Below are 19,958 nucleotides of genomic sequence, written 5' to 3'. Positions count from 1 at the left end.
TTTCATATTTCAGGCTTGAACATTCTGGTTGTGCATCAACCATCCCTTACCCGATTCAGTACATTTTGATTTATGCCATCTGTTCTCGTGATGTATTTACAATGGGTACATTGCTGCATTTTGATGCTAATGCATGTGCTTAAGAATAGGACCTTCGGTAAAAGCAAATGAAAATATATCAAATGGACGAGAGGCAGAACTGGAAAACTTTTTATTTGTAGAACACTTTAGAGTATTTTTAGGTATCTCTACACATCTACAAACAGATCCCTCTGTGCGTGGTAATTTGTCTGGAAAGTGAGCATACTAAAAGGTTTGAAACATCTTAGGAGTGAGTTGGATATTAAGAGTAAAAGGACAGTGACAAGAGAGGGGTGAGCACTTCTTGCAATTTCAATGATAAAAGAGTTGGGTTGGATTTACCAGTACAGCCCTTGACCATGGACAAATTTGGGACTGCAGACTATGGAGTCATATAACCCAGAGACCCAAACAATTAAGATTAATTAGCACATCATGTAAAACTTCATAGTTTCTCCCTCCACCATGAATGTGGGTAAAGTCTTTCTGTAAATGCTTAAGTTTAGTTTACACTAGAGGGAAGCAATGGCTTTGCGTGGTGAGTACCCCTTCACTTACTACTTGCCATAAATATACTGCAAAGACTGACAAAATTATCTAAGGACATCACTCCTTCTCAGGGGATCATCACAGTCGGCTAAGTAGGCTTCTCCATAGAGGAGATTTCATTTTTGAGAACTATCGGCACACAAAAAAGAAGCTGTGTGGAATGACACTTTGAGCCTTGGGAATTGGCCTCCTGATGACTTAAATGCAAATCCCAGCTTTGACATTCACCTTCTCTGACATTTGATATTTGAACTTTTGACCATCCATTTTCTGCTCTGTAAAATGAAGACAGAAGCAGTCTGGGTTGCATGGCTGTTGAGGATTAGTACTTCTATTTGATATAATGCCTGGCTGAGAAAATGGTAGATGATATTACACAAGTTAAAACCATGATTCCAAACTGCCACACTTACTTTCTGCAATTTCCACTGCTCCAGAGGGGAGAAAAGCCGGGGCATTGTCATTTGTATCAGTCACCTGTATCTTGATCACACTTGTACCAGAAAGGCTGGGCATCCCCTTATCTGTGGCTTGCACAATCAAGCTGGTTTGGAAAAGAATCAAGGAATGTAATCCGTTATCCAGAGAATTAGAAAAATAACAAATATCAAATATCTAGCTGACAACCTAAAAATGAGCTGACTAGCTACTTTTATAATTCTCCGCCTGCCTTTTTCTAAATGGTATCATTTAAGAAATTTATTTCATAAGAATGGTACCCTGAATTTTATTTATTTACTTATTTTGTTTCTTTTAAATGTTTGTTTATTTTTGAAAGAGAAAGAGAGACAGAGTGTGTGGGGGGTAGGGGCAGAGAGACAGAGAGAGGGAGACACAGAATCTGAAGCAGGTTCCAGGCTCCGAGCTGTCAGCACAGAGCCCAATGCAGGGCTCAAACCCATGAACTGTGAGATCACGACCTGAGCCGAAGTTGGATGCTTAACCGATTGAGCCACCCAGGCACCCCTGAAATTTATTTATTTTTGATGCATTTAGAAAATAAAATCCAGCAAGCCACCAGGGGTCATGTGGCATTTAAAACAAAGGAACCATTTCTGGAGACAGACCGTAGAATTCAGTCCTTTCCTACCAAGAACAACCTAAAAAGTAAGAACACCGACACCTGTTCTTTGGATAAGTAGACTGCCTCCACCTTATCATGAATGGCCTGGATATTACTACATATTTCCACTTTACTGTACCAACAAAAGACAGAGCCACTAAGTGAGTGTTTTGTATTGATATTTTTTTAGATCCAATTCCAAATCAATAGAAACTATAGAATTGAGAAAGGACACTGCATGATTAACACATTTACAAAAATGGATGATTGGCCAGAATTATAGAGTCAGTTGAAAAATTTCATGATTGACAAGAATTTACATGTAGTGATTCCATCACTCTTGGATGATGGTACAACTGTCTCCAGAAACTAAATTAGAAACCTTATTAGTGTCTTCAACTTCTCCATTTCTATTACCACCTTTCCAACACCCAACTGATTATGAATCTTATGGATTTTACCTCCTGAATATCACTTGGATCAGTGTCCCCAGCCGTTGCACTCTTGCCTTCAGAAGCTCCGGTAGGCTGATCAAACATCCTGCTTTGCCCGGGACTGAAGGGTTTCCTGAGACATGGGACTTTCAGGTTTTTTTTTTTTTTTTTTTTTTTTTAAACCAGGAGAGTCCTGGGCAAACCAGAACAAGTTGATCTCTGTAGCCTCATTCCCTCATAATCTTTACCTGGAACGTTCTATCTTCACTATATCCTTTCTCAACTGGATTACTTGTTTGTTCACCAAAATCCCTACTGAAAGTCTCATCTGCCCCTCTTGATCTCCCCCACTGCAACTCAACCGCTCCATCTAAAAACCTGAATTGAAAAGCTGACTTCCCTATAAAAAACACTTCCTTGGCTCTCCATGTCTACGAGGTAATCCAGGCCTCAAGCACGTACACATGACCTCCTATGACTTGCCTTCTGCCTGGAATCCCTATCCTCATCCTACCCTCTTGATCTTCTGAAGTTCACATCTCTCTGAGAAGCTTTCACTGACCTCTGGTCTGATTTGGATGCTCCTTTCTCTATCCCACAGCACCCTGTACATTCCTCTGACACAACGATTGTCACCCTTTGTTCTTAATGATTTATTATCTGTCCCTCCCGTAAGCTTCTTGAAGACAAGTAAGCTATCTCATTCGATTTTTAAAAATATATGTTGAGTGCTGGTTTCTCAAGATTGTCTAAGATTGTGAATGTATTGTATGACAGAGCCAGGATTCAAGCCCAGATCTTGGTTGACTAGAAAGCCTGTGCTTTACCATCTGAGCTCCACTACATATTTTCAACATGCCTGTCTTACTTACTGTGTATATATCATGCCCTAATATATAATCGTTAGCTTTTCACTCCGCTCTAAACACTATGAGTTCCAGGAGGGTAGCTGAGTAATGAGCTAAGCTGTCAATTCAGAAGACAATCTTTAGTTTTGAGTGGTATTAGTCTTAGCCAGTGGTTGATGCTACCCTTTAAGAAACTGAGTCTTCGAAGTTGACACATTTCTACTTTCTTTTCCCTTAGCTTATCTGTTAAATGTTCTACCTTTCCAATCTAACATTTAAAAACGGTGTAACCTAAACATCAACTCTTTCTTGGTTTAAATCCCATTTAATAGCCAATAATCACTGGAACTACTGTTTGTGAAGCATGTGGCCTGCCTTCTACACTATCAGAGCTGGGACATCAGTAAAACAACTACTTGAATTTCACACTTCTGGAGCTTCAGAATCATTCCATGTGGAAAGTTTGTTTTGTGAGCATGGATGTAAGTCAGGTACATATGGAACGATTTTACTAAAAATAAACAAATCATAATGTTCTCTGCCTCTGCTGCCTGCCCCTCCCCAATGTCATGCTAAAAGCTCAGCCAAGACATCAAAGTTATGGCTCTGTCAATTCCACGATAGCTGTAACCACCCTTATTTTTATGTTACAGTTTCAGGGGTTCTATATAATGCCTATGTCAACTTAAATGAGAATCTTTGATATGGTAGAAAGTACACCATTCAGTTTCAAAATAAAAGGATGAGTAAAAAGTTCCTCAGTGGCTTGAAGGACAGATGAAAAATTATGAAGGCAGATCTACCGAGATTGTACTCATAACTTCTGAGAGACCTCAAGGTTTCTATGATGGCTCCTTGGCAGTCTTTGTAAAACTATTGGTTGTAGCCAGTCCAACTGGCTCCAGGTTTCAGAACTGCTGCCCTGATTAGCACATCAGCAGAGATTATAAATGAAACAGAACAGATTTAGAACCAGCCTATTCTAATTCAGAGCATATTTCTCTTATTCTATCAACCACAGGAAGCTTCTTTTATCATGTTAAATGTTAGACGGGACCTTGACCAGGTGGTATCCTTTCTGATTCCCATAATGAATACTGAAGGTGGTAGATGATTTTTCAAAACTCCCTCTCAACAGTATCTTAAATGTCTACCAAGAATTCCATGTTCTTCTGAAACTCTAAGAAAAGCAAAAGCTTACCAGCCAACATCAGAAACACCTGTGAAAAGAGCTATGCCTTCTGGTTATATCTACACAGGTGTTATCTCTTCTTCCTCCTGAGATTCTATGAAAATGATAGCAGAAGGACTTAAAGTATATGTCCATAAGATGAAAAGAAAATGGGAGAAGATATTGGTGGGTACAGGTGGTGAGAAGTTTCAACAAGTTTCTGGAAAATGCAAGCAGATTTGGGAGTGGTTACAATAGGTGGGTAAAAGGAAACCACAGATTAAAATATATTAGGAAGAAGATAAGGAGGACTGGGGAACAGACTCGCCCCCAAGTAACCAATGAGAGGCATAAGACACGATAAAGGGTACAGTGAGACACTGAGCTAAAAATAGCTTGCAGATTATTTTAAATTCAACATAAAGAACATAAAGACTCAAATCCCCTTGCCCACTGTTCTTCACTCCCAGGCAAAAGAAGGCCTGATTTTCATACTCAGTAAGTAATACTGAGGGACTGTCCTTGTAGAAATGAAAGCCCCTCCCAAAGAAAAAGGAACTTTCTAGATTATGTCATTCTGCAAAGTAGTCAACTTCCTCTCTAGTTTATGTGAAAGTGAAATGTGCTGATCAGTAAGCTCTGGCGGCCCACTCACAGATTCTAATGACTTTGCCATTGCCTCACTCAGAACCATGCATGGTTAGTTACTTACAGCAAGTCTTCAGTATGAAAAGAGAGTGCAACACAGACAAGGAGAAGAAATAAACCCAAAAGAAACAGAGATCTTGAAAGGACAAAAGAAAATATGAAAACAATTCTAATTAATGTCCTTGAAGAGATACCTGAAGATAATGCACGTATGAAACAAGAACAAAACGCTATGGAAAAGCAGAAAGATCAAGAAAGAGCTTTTGGGATTGGGGTAGGATGGCGGGCTCGCCGTGAGTGGCTGTCAGGGATGAAAATAGGTGTGCCGACAAGCAGATTTTAAAAGCAGTTACTCTTCAGATCATCTTCTTTCATACCACCTGATAAGCAGCTTGATTCACCATGGCATTAGCAGCCATAAAATGAGTGATATCAAAACAGAACTATCTGGAAGCACTTATTTCCAATTCAAAACGGAGCTTTATATTGTGTTTGTCATAAATCTACATAGTGTCCTCTTCCAGATAACTATAATTGCAAAGTAGAGCTTGCTTTGACATCTGATGGCAGGACGACAGTGTGCTACCACCTTGTGTGGATATTCCATATGAGCATACAAAAGTATCACAGACATCACAGGAAACTGGATCCTCCAAAAGACAGATGATATTGAGGTTTTCAGGAATCAAAAAGTTGTTGTCTTGTATCTCATTTAACATTTGAGAAAATGCAATTGAGTATATTCACTGTTAGAGCAAAACAATAAGATTTTTTTTTACATATTAAAAATAGATTTTGGAAATAAGAAATATAATACATACACATAATATTTCCTTAAACTCCTTAAAGCAAGGAATAGTTTTTAGCTGATTCTAATCCAAACACATTTTGAATCCTTCTTCTTTACATAATCCAACCTCTCCCTGTGGTTTCTAGGAACGATCTTTTCCAGGTTCTGTTCCTTTTATTCCCTGAATCTATTCTCTTGGCTATTTGTCTGCCTCATCCTCAAGTAGTGATAATCCCCCAAATTCTCATTCCCTGGATGAAGCTGAAATCTCAATCTTGGATGAAGACCTCTTTCCAGAGCTCCAGATCGGTATTTTAATTGCCTTAGGAGTGTCTTTACTTTTGATCTTGTACTAGTCCTTCAAACTCAAAATGCCCTGAAAAATATCCCAATCCCAGTTCCTGCCTTTCCTATGAAGAAATTTCAGCATCACTTTCTATCTCGTATCTTGTTGAATAAATTCAACTGTTGACCCTGTTTCCATGGATTCCATATCTGAATCACTTAGCAAGTATGCGCCCTCCTTCCATCCCTGCTGCTTCATCCTGGTAACAACAGATCCTTCACAGCCATTGTCTAGCCTAACTAATCTGTCTGATGCTGGTTCTCTATCTTGTGATGCATCCATTACCAGATGTCTTTTAAAAATAAAGATCTGAGGGGCGACTGGGTGGCTCAGTCAGTTAAGCATCTGACTCTTGGTTTCAACTCAGGTCATGATTTCCTGGCTTTGTGGGTCTGAGCCCTACATCCGGTTCTATACTGCCAATGTGGAGCTTGCCTGGGATTCTCTCTTCCTCTCTCTGCCCCTCCCCCACGCATGCTGTTCCTGTGTCTCTCAAAATAAATAAATAAACTTAAAAAAAAAAAAAAGATCTGAACATGCACTCAATTGCTTTTAGATAGACTATAGAATCAAATTTCCATTATATGTAGTATAAAGTCCCTCAAAACTTGACTGCAACCTACCAGCCTCTTTTTTTGTTTGTTTTATTTTTCAGGTCATGGTGAGCTTGTATAACATAAAAATGTGATTTACATATATTGTGAAATTATCACAATAACTTAGTTGCCATCCATCATTTCATACAGACACAAAAAATGGAGAAAAACTATGTCAACCATGTTGCATATCACATCCACAATTAAGAGTAACTATTTCCCTTGTAACTGAAACTTTGTACCTTTGACTACCTTTCTCCTTTCCTCTGTGTCCTCGGCCTCTTTTTCATTACCCCACACTCAGGTGCTTCTCAGGTGCATGCACCCCTTGTTACTGCCAAACATACCAAACACTTTTGCATATCCATGAATTTTTGGCTTTTTCCCCAAAATGTCTTTTATTCCTTTTTCATGGGGAATCAACAAAATGGGGTTGCCATTCCAGCGCTGCTGTTTATGAGTCATGTATCGTGGAAAAGATAATCAACATTGCAGTCCACTTCCTACCTGGTATACATAACTGCTTTGCACTATTTCTCTCCAGGTCATAATGAGCCCTCCGTGGAGAGTATGAGTTTAGTGTTGCTCTTTGACCTTGAATATTTATGCTACAGAAATTGAAGTTTTAAACCTTTAACTCATATTTGCCTAAAGTTTTTTTTTTCCTTTTCTGTTTTGGGTTTCATAAATATACAAGTATGGACTTTACAGATTCATTCACATGGTAGAGTAGGAAGCCCTACAATGACCACTCACATGGGCAAAAATCCCATCCATTCTACCATTTACACGCTGCATATTTTTTGGCAAAAACCTTTACCTCTCTGAACTTCAATTTCCTCTTTCTATAAATCTTAATCTGTTACGAAAATTTGACATATAAAGCAGCTCCATAAATGGCAACTATTGTATTATTTTTAAGCTTATTTTAAGAGAGAGAGACAGAGAGAGAGAATGAGCAGGGGAGAGGCAAAGACAGAGGGAGTGAAAGAATCCCAAGCAGGCTTCATGTCATCAGTGCAGAGCTCACAAACTGTGAAATCATGACCTGAACCAAAATTGAGCTGGACATTTAACTGACTGGGCCACCCAGCACACCTGTAAATATTGTGATTATTAATATGCCTTCTGTCATGGGTTATAATGGCACTTGATTTTTGAGTTCCCTAAAAACAAGAACTCTTTCACACATCTTTACATCCCTGGCCTCACGCTTGGTAAATAGTTTTTAAAAAATCATAAATATCAGTCAGAAAGAACCTAAGGGCTATTTTATAATTTGTCATCACCTCTCCACTGAATTTTCTTATATGTGGCTTAATATGAGATCTAAAAATCATTTAATTTTTATTTAATGCATTTATATTGAGTATAATCATAACTGATTTTCCCTTCATTTTATATTGTTTTTATTTATTTATTTTTTTTTTAATTTTTTTTTCAACGTTTATTTATTTTTGGGACAGAGAGAGACAGAGCATGAACGGGGGAGGGGCAGAGAGAGAGGGAGACACAGAATCGGAAACAGGCTCCAGGCTCTGAGCTATCGGCCCAGAGCCTGACGCGGGGCTCGAACTCACGGACCGCGAGATCGTGACCTGGCTGAAGTCGGACGCTTAACCGACTGCGCCACCCAGGCGCCCCCCTTCATTTTATATTGTAAAACAGAGGGTTAGAATTGGGAATGTTTTCTTCAATCTGACAAAATAGCAATACTTCAAAAGCAAAGTCAAAAGGCTAAATGGCACCATTTCCAAAGCATCCACTAATGATGTAGGAGGCTAGGGGAAAATCATCCTGTATTTCCCACCACTTTAAATATCAGCGAAAGCCCTAAAGAGGAAGAGAAGCCAAAGGGGAGAACATGAACAGGCAGGAGATTTAAAATATTTCCTGGCCTTGGTGATAGTGGAGACTGGGGGGCGGGGGTGGGGAGGGTGGCTCAGGGGTGCGTGGGTGTGTGCGCGTGCGCGCGATGGTTGTCTCTTTATCTCTCAGTGGCAGTGTGTGTATAGTTCAAAGTCTCTCAATTCCTGCTTCTCTAGCCTTGCGTGAAATTCTTCATGGGGAATTGGAGAGGGGCACATTTAAATACTGGGGCCAATTTAGACGTTGGGAACATTGAAATGATGACGCAAATAGGAAAAAGCTGAAAGCAGTCAGATTTAATTGCTAATTAGGCTCCATTGAGTAAGAAGAACGTTAGGGCAGAAAGTCATTACAATCCGGAAATGCTTAGTTCCTAGAACACAGCAGACCTTCAATAATCTCCGAATTTGTAATCACTCAGGTGGCACTAGGCTGAGAATTACCTGCAGTCATCTACAGAGAGACAAAACCGGCTCTAGGCTTAAAATGACTGTAGAAACAATGTAGCAGAAATGGGTTTTAACATACTTATACAGCCGGTTTTAATATATTTATACAATAAGTATCATAGCAATTGATTACATTAAAATATTACTCAAAAAAATCCTACTGGCTATTACAGGGTAAGTTCTTAACTTTTAAAATGCTTTTGAAGTCATATTTTGAAATATATTAAACAAAAAGAACTAAACAATCAAATTTTTAGAGCCGGGAAGGTTTTCAGAGGTTAATTAATCCAATCCGCCCTGTAACAGATCCCACTGTAATCCATTCTCGCGGCTCAACCACATGCGTCTACTGCACTTTCTTCATAAAACATGAAAGTAGTCTGGCCTAGGAGAACATTGGCACTCAGGTCTTTCATATGCCTGTTTTTCCCCTGCGTAGAAGGTCTGCTCTGTAGGCCATACAGTGGAAACAGCATGAGTCAAAATCAGAACACTTGGGCGTGAGCCTATGTTTGATCATTAAGTGGTTCTGTGGCCCTCAGCAAGCCACCGTGTGTCTGCTGTCTTACCCTGTGAATGAGAAAATGCTCCTTAGCTTCCTCAGGAGGGGACTCTGAAGATTGAGGGAAACGCTGTATGTGTAAGGCCTTTCAGAAGAATGTACGAAATATATGAATATAAAGCACCCTGAAATGCACAATGAGAAAGCCAAGCCCCTGACCCCAGCTTTCCCCCATGACCACTTCTCCAGAGACAAACAAGGTTAAGTTTCCTATGTTTTCTTCCCAAAGTAGTCAGAGTAGATGCGTGTGCCTTGGCTCAGGCCTGCAGAATAAGCCCCAGTGTGCACCTGATTTCTCCCACTCACTCATATATCCTATGGCTCGCTCCTTATTGGCACTTACAGAGAAAGCATGTTCGCCTGTCAAATCGCGTGCAAGGCTGGGCCATCATTCTTGAGGCAATCCCCATACTTGGACATTTTGCATTTCTTAGAGTCTTTTCCTTTTTCTTTTATAGACTGTGATGCCATAACTATATCTGCAGGTATAGCTAGACTTTTGTAGCACTGACTTTTAAAAATGACTAGAAGACCCACAACACTAGTATTCTCTTTTATAGAATTCTGCATAATTCTGTGTACCTTGAACTCTAGACAAAATATATTTAATGTTGAATGTATGCTTAACAAGATCATTTCTATTAGGATACAGTACTGCCACAAGGACCCGATGACAAGGTTGTACTTTCATACACAAAACTGAGTACAGACTTAAAAAGAGAGGGGTGCCTGGTTGGCTCAGGCTGTTAAACGTCTGACTTTGGCTCAGGTCATGATCTCGAGGTTTGTGGGCTTGAGCCCTGCGTCGGGCTCTGTGCTGACAGCTCAGAGCCTGGAGCCTGTTTCAGATTCTCTGTCTCCCTCTCTTCCTGCCTTTCATATTCTCTCTCTCTCTCTCTCTCTCTCTCTCTCTCTCTCTCTCTCTTTCTCAGAAATAAACTTTAAGAAAAAAGAATTAAAAAAAGAAATGTCATTCAGTCTTCACTATTTTAAAAAACAATAACAATTATAGAGCACTCTATAATTCAGTAGGCATTTCACAAATACTGTCTTTTTTAAGGTCTCTCATTTAGTACTTAATAGCATCCAACATTCATAAAAGCTCAGAACTACAGGGGACCCTAAAGTTCTTCCAGTGTAATCACCTTTTCCAAATAGCAAATACTTTCTAAGACTCCTTCAGTGTATCGCAAGGGTGATCATAAGTTGGATCAAAGGGGAACATGTTTTACGACTTAAACTTACATAACAGGAAGTCATGGCCAAAGCAACAATTTTGTCAGCAACGAGCAGAATAAATGAGCAAAATGGACCTGAGTCTGTGACAGACCTGTAGGAATTGGTGAACTCATAATCTAGAATCGCATTTGCTGTCACTACACCACTCAGCACGTCCATGTGGAAGGCATCCCCTTGGTTCCCAGAGAGAATAGAGTACTCAATGAGGCCATTCAATCCACTGTCCAGGTCGGTAGCAAAAACCTGTGAGGAAGCAACTCTTCCATTAGATAAGAGTGTAATCTGCAATATGGGTTTAGGCTGTTTTTCAGACAAATACACTGTGAAATAATTATGAATTGTCAAACACGCTCTAAAAACAATGATCAAAGGACTAGCAACAAATGGCTGAAGCTTACATTTATAATACAGTAGGAAATGTGTGAGAAAACTATTCTGCATGCTCATTCAAAGGATTTCCAAATAACTTTCAGTGGGAGTAGCACATGTTTTGAACTATAATTTTAGGCAAGAGGAAAAAATACAGGGATACCTCAGAGTTATTGTGGGTTCAGTTCCAGACCACCAAAATAAAACAAATATTGTAATGAAGCAAGGAAAATGAATTTTTTGTTGCCAGTGCATATAAAAGTTATGTTTATACTCTACTGTAGTCTATTAAGTGTGCCATAGCATTGTATCTAAAGAAACAATGTGCATATCTTCATTTAAAAATACTTTGTTGCTAAAAAATGCTAACCATCATCTGAACTTTCAGTGAGTCTTGCCTCTGTGTTGATGGCTGCCGACTGACCAGGGTGCTGGTTGGCAAAGGCTGGGGTGGCTGTGGCAATTTCTTAAAATAAGACGACAATGAAGTTTGCCACATCCATGCACTCTTCCTTTCGTGAATGATTTCTCTGTAGCGTGTGATGCTGTTTGATAGCATTTTACCCACGGGAGAACTTCTTTCAAAATGGGAGCCAGTCATCCCAAACCTTGCCCCTGCTTTTTCAACTCAGTTTCTGGAATATTCTAAATCCTTTGTTGTCATTACAGCAGTCTTCACAGCACGTTCACCAGGTAGGGATTCCATCTCAAGAAACCACTGATCGCTATCACCATAGCAGATATAGTAATAACGAAAAAGTGTGAATACTGCAGGAATTACCAAACTGTGACATAACATGATGGAAAAATGGTGCCAATAGACTTGCTTGATGCAGGCTGCCATAAACCTTCAGTTGGTTAAAAAAAAAAAATTACAGTACCTGTGAAGTACAATAAAGTATGATAAAACAAGGTACTGTACTTGAAAAGAAATCTAATTTGGTTGAATAGAGGGTTTCCAGTACTATATTTAGATTCATGCCAGTACCAGAAAATGGAAGAAATCTCTGCATAGTGAATGGTAGTCGTTCATTTGCTGTTTTTCCTGCTTAAAGTATTGCCTGTAAAATAGGCCAGATGTGGATTTTTTCATATTTTCTTTTTCTTTCTTTTTTTTTTTTTAATTTTTTTTTCAACATTTATTTATTTTTGGGACAGAGAGAGACAGAGCATGAACGGGGGAGGGGCAGAGAGAGAGGGAGACACAGAATCGGAAACAGGCTCCAGGCTCCGAGCCATCAGCCCAGAGCCTGACGCGGGGCTCGAACTCCCGGACCGCGAGATCGTGACCTGGCTGAAGTCGGACGCTTAACCGACTGCGCCACCCAGGCGCCCCTGATTTTTTCATATTTTATTGAAAGTCGCATTTTAGAAGGACTTTTAATTAATGAAACAGCCTAGATTTCATGCTAGCAAATTTAGATCCTGATCATTTATTCAGGAAATTATCAAAGTAACATTGAGGATGAAACAGAAGTTTTGCATCATTCTCCATGGAGATATATTATTTAGTCTGCATTACATTTTAATCACAAAACGAATTCTATTAGTGAATTCGAGATCTTGTTTGAGAATAAATTTACCGATTAATTAACATTTTTTTCTACTTATTTTTATCCTCTGTGTCCCTCGGCTTTGGCCTGACTGCACCTCACATCCCCATCATCTCTCTCCTGGGTGACTGCTGTCCTGATGGGCGTTTGCTTCTAGCTCCTTCCCCTCTCAATCTATCCTTCACACTGTTGCCAGATCTCAGGGGATCCTGAGTGGCCCAAGTGGGACATCGAGGACCTCATCAGGAGGGCACCCAAGTTAGCTACTCAGTAAGGAAAGGCAGCAATACACAGTTCCTTCGAGATCACCAGGAAAAGAAACTCCTATGCATCTGGGTAGAATGAAACCCATCGTGTCCCCTGAGTGCTTGAAGTGTTACAGAGAGTAGGTCTCCCAGGAGGTGTATCAGTTAGGGTTTTAGGATGCCAGCAGTACATATCTGCCAGGGCTAACTTAGCCAGGAGAAATGGATCCGAAAGACGGCGTTCTGAGGTGCCTGGGTGGCTCAGTCGGTTAAGTGTCCGACTTTGGCTCAGGACATGATCTCACGGTTCGTGGGTTCAAGCCCCGTGTCGGACTCTGGGCTGACAGCTCAGAGCCTGGAGCCTGCTTCACATTCTGTGTCTCCCTCTCTCTCTGCCCTTCCCCCACTTGTCCTCTGTCTCTAAAATAAATAAACATTAAAAAAAAAAAAAAAAGATAGTATCCGGGGCACCTGGGTGGCTCAGTCACTTAAGCATCCAACTCTTGATTTTGGCTCAAGTCATGACCCCAGGGTCATGGGATTGAGCCCGATGTCAGGCTCCACGCTAAGCATGGAGCCTGCTTAAGATTCTATCTGCTCCCCTCCACCAATCATGTGCTCTCTCTCTCTCTTTCAAATAGAAATAAAAAATTTAAAAAGTCCATTAAAAAAGAAAAAGGAAGATAGTGTCCGGGTGAAGGCCAAGAACCTGGGCCACTCTGGGGGCACAGCTTTGAACTGTTTCCACCAAGATAAGTCAGCTCTCCTGTGCCTCTGTGATGGTGTCTTACCACTCAAGATTCAAATTCTAGGGAGAGAAAGTCTGTATGAGACTGAGGCAGATGGCAACACCTTTGACAGGGGACAGGGACAGGGGACAAGTCACTACTACCTTGGCTGACAATCTCACCAAGACTGCATCTGACAGGGTATGAGCAGTTCCTAAGGTAAGTTTGTGGGGCTATAACCAAAAGCGGGAAGTCTGGACAGTGTGCACGCAAAAGCAAGAACTACCACAAGTACTGTAACTCCAGAGCCTTCTACGTTCTTATTTCTCTGAACAGAAACACAGGGAGATGGCAGTCTGGCTTCCTGAAAAAGTCAAATGACCTAAAATGTGAAGAACAAAGTTCATTGTATCTGTCCCTGACTCAGCCTCCTTGGAGTTTGACCTAATCTGACGCACTGGTGGGTCAGGCTCTCACTCACTTGTTGTACCTGGGCTTTAACAGTGTCTTCACCTTCTTGTATTCCACACTGAGCAGTCTAGCTCTATCCAAGTCAGGATGCATGACAAAGAAGTGCAAGGCATCAGCATCCCAGGGCAGGGCCCTCTGTGACAAAGCAGGCCACACAGTGGCTCTGGAGGCATCTGTCATCCCCACTAGACAGGTATCACTGCGCAGGGTGATACAGATTGGAAAAGTGAATGCTCTTGCTTTCTTCTTCAACATCTCAGTCATGGCTGAAGCTGAAGTAAAGACCCAGCACTTATGGGACAGGCTGGCGACTGCAGCCATCAGGCTGCTGTCACACAAAAGAAATCTGCAAAAAGAGCAGAGGAAATCCTGGGGCATGGAGCTAAGACTCCAAGACTCCTCAGACTGCACTGGTCTTGTCTGCACCAACAGAGGGGCACATGTGTATCTGGAACTGAACTGGAAGTCAAACAAAGGCATCTCTCCATATGCAGGTGAGGGTAGCTGCACAGCAGAGCATTGTGGGAGGTCTTGTCCACCAAGTGTACTAACCTGTCATCTAGCCTCCTGACCCCATCCACCTAGAGAGAAAGGAGTGTGATCATCATTAGGGGCCGGATCACAGTAGAGGGATTACAAAGGCCAAAGGGAAGGCCCTGGTATGCCGCTGACTTTGCCAGGAAGGGGTTTTTATACTGATTTCCCGTGCGGGTTCCCACGGGGTTGTGCATTTCCAAATGTCCAAGTTCTTGAGTATAAAACAGCAATTCAACTGTGATGGGAAAGGTAAAACTGGGTACTAGTCCCAAAGTAGGAAGAGAGACTATCAAGGATGAGTGGGTTTTAGAGCCTGAACAAGACTACCTTAACAACAGATGATCTTTTTCACGGCCTGGCCCTTTTTTCTGAGATGGCATTAGGCTGGAAACAGCAGATCTATGCCTTTCACATAAAATGTCCGCAAATTCTGAACCCAGGGAGCTCTCCCATGCATCTGTGCCCCGGTCCACGTTCCTCTGGCTGCAGCTCCCCCTGGTGAGTACCTGCTCACCCTTGAAGACCAAGTGTAAATATCATTCTTCTGTGAAGCTTTATGCTGTTTCTCCAGGAAGAGTTTGTGTCTCCTCTTTGCTCTCATGACATTAAATAGGCACTTCTATTTAACATTAATAACGTGCCTTTAAATTATATACTTACTTTTCTGACTTCCCCACTAAATTGTACACATGGCAAGATGAGCTGTTTTTGTGCCCCTGTATACTCCCTGCTGGTGCTGGACAGAGTCCCTAGGGACAGCAGGTGGGTACTAACTGAGCACGGGATGAAGAGAGGAAGAAACGTGAACTCAGAAACTCTAAACTTCAGACTTCCTTCAACCTAAGCTGTCATCCAGTTCATCACACATTTTATATGCCCTGGAAACATTTCATTTATGTCCTAGAAAAAGCTTTAGATATTTTGACGTATACTGGTAACAATCCCCACACACTCACACATCCACAAAATGCATTTCTGTTACCTGTATGATGCGAGCATTGTAGAACTGGCCTTCAGGCACTGATACTTGGTACACACTCTGCTCAAAGCACGGTAAATTATCATTCACATCTTGTATCAAGACTGCTACTTTGCTGAAGGCCCTATGCCCCCTACTTTCTGCTAAAATGATGAGTTGTACTTCATTTCTGACTTCAAAATCCAGAAACTTGGGTTCTTTCACAGTGAGTTCTCCTATTTTTATTCCGAGGGAGAAAAAAAAAATGATGTTGTAGTTAATTATTTAAGAAGTTCCAAATCACCTTTGACTCAAACGCTTGCACCATCACCTGTCCCTGAAAGTCTCCCATTGGCCAGCCTCCCTTCCCTCCCGACTGGGGTCATTGTGAAAAAAGTTGAGAATGTGCTGGTATTTGCAAGGTTCAGACATGAGGAGGGAAAGAAACTATGAAATAGCTGAAATGTGGGAGCTGTCTCTTAAATCACCCTTCTCTCTACATATTTAGTCCATCACCATGTCTGCAAAGTTGACCTTTCAAATGTCTTTTCAATCCACCCTCCATCTTCACTGTTGCTGCCTTCCTCCAAGCCACCGGTATTTTCCATCTTGTCCTTTGCTATAGGGGTCCTGTGAGATCACTCACCTGGTCTCTGTTAATCCAGTTCCCATTCTGAACTGAATAATACAAATGGACACTGTCATTGTTCCACATAAATCCCTTCCGTGCTTTTCCACAATGATTATGATAGAGCTCAGCATTTTTAACCACCACAGGGTCAACTTGATCAGGACTTTCCTGCCTAAGGAGTCTCCTTTGCGCCAGTCCCCACTTTACTCTCTCTGCTCTGCTCACAACTCTCAGAAATGTTCTGTTCCTCAAATTCTCATTTCAGAGTCACCATTCATGCTTGTCCATCTGCCTGGCATGGTCCCCACTTCTGTGCTTCCTCAGGGATCTTTCCAGATCAGCCACCTCTGTATGTACCGTCACTATGGTCAGCCTGCAACAGACTCTCACAAAGTTTCTGCATTTACTGTACTCACCTATTCCAGTCTGGTTTCTCCTCTTGGTTTAGAAGCTCACAAAGGTATGGATGGCTGCCTGTCTCTTGCACCAACCGTCATATCCCCAAGTACCTACTTAGCTCAGGGTCTGGCCTACTGAAGGCACTCAATAATACACATTAACCCTAACCAGGTTAGGGAAACTGACTCTTGAGGCTTATACCTTGTACAAGTTTCTCCCCCAATTTAAGAAAACGTCCCCCCCGCAATATAATTTCCTTCTCTACTTTCTGCTCTGTTTTTTCTCCCTTTTTACTGTCAAATTTCTTACTGAATTTATTACTATTGTTATCTTAGTATCGTAATTTACTTAGTTCTTACTGTCAGAAATTCCATCAAATGGAGATTCATTGAATGAGCACAGATTTGGAGTTTGAGACACCTGAAACCAAGCATAAATCCTAGCCCTGGCTATTTAGTTTAGGTAAATTACCTGGCTCTACCACCAGTAAGTTATTCAGGTTCCATGGAGCTGGGTTTCCTCTTCTAGAAAATGAGGATATTAATAATGACTTTATAGGATTGCTGGGAGAAAGAATAGAGTGCATATTTAGAATGTTCCTTTGCAGGAACATGATATAGATTGCAGTGTCCTACCCATGTTTCTCATCCCCACCATCATCAGGTATAGACAAGTATCTATAAAAGCTCTAAATTTAGAAAGAAAACATTTAATAGCCATGGACTAATTGAAGTTTGATCTTCAGGCGAAAGAACCTGTACTGTTTCTGGAAATATGCCCTGGAAGCCACAGTTCTTACTGTTCTATTGGAACCAGTTTCCCTACACAACCAGCCTAGCCCAAGAAAACGTCAGGCTCTTAGGTACTTACCTGGATGTTAATGGGAATCATACCTTGCTCTCGTATCCTAACTTTGGTATTGAGAGGCTTTTTCTTGTTGTTGTTTTATAGGGGGAGTTTTATAGCTTCTATTCTGTTATTAAGAAAAATTAAGTATATTCTATAAGAGTAACTCACTACACTACAAAAGTTGAAATTTCACAAACTCACTTTTATTTATTGTCACCAGTTATCAATTCAGAAAACCAAACTACATTTACAAACCACCATCTGATGTTACCAACACCCCTGACGGGAAATTTAGGGTAGATATGACTGTTGGCAGCTGGGAAAATCATAAAGATGCATTTTGATGAGCTGATAATGAAAGAAGCTGGTCTTCAGAAACTGTGGAACAAGGGCTGAGCCCACAGCCCCAAATGGCCAAGGAACCCTAGACTGAGGTAGGCCCAAAGCACTCTTCCAGCACTCTGTCTCCACCAAGCAGAGCACTTAGCTTGCTATCATGTTCTGTTACTGTTAGCAAAAGAAAAATAAAATAGAAATGCAACACTATATTGCCAGTGTCACTTAGCAGAAAGTGTGCCAATTATAGCACAGATCAAAGTGGATTTTTTAATAAAACGCTTGTGTCTAGGCTTTGATAATTGGAATTTTGCACTTGGAATGGATCTGCAGTTCTAATGCTTTCCTTGCTCGGTTTTTATTTTTGGCATAATAATTGGCATATGCTGTGAACGTTGTGTAAGTAAGAAAGACAATAACCCGTCTGTCAGATGACTCAGGGCTGGCACACCTACTAGACCCGCCTTTGCCTTGGATGATATGTGTATATTCTTCTCAGAGATATCGAGGATTTACTGTCACCAGTGAGATGCGAGAACCACTGAGCTCTCATTACGGGCAGTAGGCCACGTTTTCCTTACAGTAAAAGCCTTGTGGATACCAACTTCGTGTTCATTCTTACGTGTTACTGTGCCAGTGATATAACATGTGAGAATGAAACTGCAGTAACATTTTCTTTCTGATATATGTACACATGGAGCTTTTGCCCAAGTTATAAAATACACATCAAAACGAGATTTAGATTCTTCAAATGCTAAATGCTCAAGAGCATAATCAGGTTACTTCAATCCATTACAAACTGTGCATGTGCATATGTATATACCCAAAGCAGAATGTGATAAATATTTATGTTGTCCAAAAGCTTTTAAACTATCTCCTGCTAAAACTGCATCCTCAAAACATTGCAAATTTGATCATTTTGTTTTATGTTAATCTACCAAATCATGGTTGAATACTACCATTTGTTATTTACATACATGACGTTGGTAAAACTTCAAAATTCTTTCTGGTTTGGACAGTGAGTAGATGTTTTTAAGCTAAAGTGACAAGGAGTTTGAATATAAAAGTAAACCTTTGGTTTGTGACTACAAAAGAGGGTGGCACAAACAGACAGAAAACAGTTCTCATCAGAGATCCATGTTATCGTAACTTATTAAATCAGTAACTAATAAAATGGATTTCTCACATTTTTACCTTTAAGAAGAGTAATCATAACCTTAGAGAACTTTATTGATTTTTCATACACACCAGTTTTCTATTTTAACTGGTATAATGGCTTAAAATACATATATATCATAGGGTCGCCTGGGTGGCTCAGTTGGTTGAGCATCCAACTTTGGCTCAGGTCATGATCTCACAGCTCATGAGTTCGAGCCCCGCATTGAGCTCTGTGCTAACAGCTTGGAGCCTGGAGTCTGCTTCATATTCTGTGTCTTCCTCTCTCTCTGCCCCTAACCCAGAGCATTCTGTCTCTTTCTCTCTCAAAAATAAATAAACATTAAAAAAATTTTTAAAAAACCCCACTTATTTAAAAATAAGTTTTTATTATAAAAGCTATATTAGGTACCTTTACACACAAGTTTGAAGATTATGCGATGAAGGTGGCATGAAAGATGAATTTAATATCATAAAAGGTTTTTAAAAAAGTTTCTTGACAGCAGTTTGGAAGACCTCATAATAAAAACAACTAAAATGCTTGATGAAGTGTGTGTGTGTGTGTGTGTGTGTGTGTGTGTGTGTGTGTGTGTATTGAAATGAATTGTTGAGTTGGTATAGCAGAAAGCAATCCTCAGAGGACAAAAAAAAAAATAACTGAAAACAGTAATCCATGGAGTTAAGCAAGCACTAAAATCCCATTTTTATTCGAAAAGTCTCCAACCTTCTTCCTTGAGATTCATCTCTGATAGTCCCACAGGGTAGAAAAGCAAGGGAAGAGGCCCGAACCCAAAAGGTGAAGAGTCTAGTGGAAAACCTGGAATAAAGCTGTAAACTCAAAGGCTACCTATGCCTCAGGTGAATGATCAATATTTAAAAGACAAAAACAAGTGAAGAACTGATGCACAGAAACCTGTTTTTCTTGACCTTGGTGTTGGTTGGGAGAGAGAAAAAGTTTCTGCTGTGAATTCATTAACTTAAGCACAATTTATGGTAGCCATACTTTCACAGCTATATATTTGTAAAAACCTTCAATAATTAAATTTAGGCTACTCTTTGCTTGATGATGTACCTGGGCAATT

The 19,958-nt window shown here is 40.5% G+C and overlaps 1 protein-coding gene and 1 long non-coding RNA gene across 2 annotated transcripts in view; one reads left to right on the top strand and one right to left on the bottom strand.

The window, feature by feature from the left end:
* Window positions 1–19,958, bottom strand: part of DCHS2 (dachsous cadherin-related 2) — a 244,291-nt gene that overhangs the window by 7,897 nt on the left and 216,436 nt on the right. Inside the window, exons 15-17 of the mRNA XM_040471942.1 lie at window positions 15,531–15,742; window positions 10,737–10,888; window positions 1,044–1,174 (exon numbers count right to left, since the gene is read on the bottom strand). Coding sequence (XP_040327876.1) covers window positions 1,044–1,174; window positions 10,737–10,888; window positions 15,531–15,742 — 495 coding nt within the window. The remainder of the gene's footprint in view (window positions 1–1,043; window positions 1,175–10,736; window positions 10,889–15,530; window positions 15,743–19,958) is intronic.
* Window positions 15,742–17,931, top strand: LOC121028337 (uncharacterized). The gene is made up of 3 exons (XR_005789186.1): window positions 15,742–17,209; window positions 17,282–17,398; window positions 17,606–17,931. It is a non-coding gene; the product is annotated as an uncharacterized LOC121028337 (long non-coding RNA).

Source organism: Herpailurus yagouaroundi, unplaced genomic scaffold, assembly GCF_014898765.1.
Source record: "Herpailurus yagouaroundi ecotype Mexico unplaced genomic scaffold, PumYag 28, whole genome shotgun sequence".
Lineage (NCBI taxonomy): Eukaryota > Metazoa > Chordata > Mammalia > Carnivora > Felidae > Herpailurus > Herpailurus yagouaroundi.
Note: the sequence above shows the minus strand (reverse complement) of the source record. Positions and strands in the feature narration are given on the sequence as shown.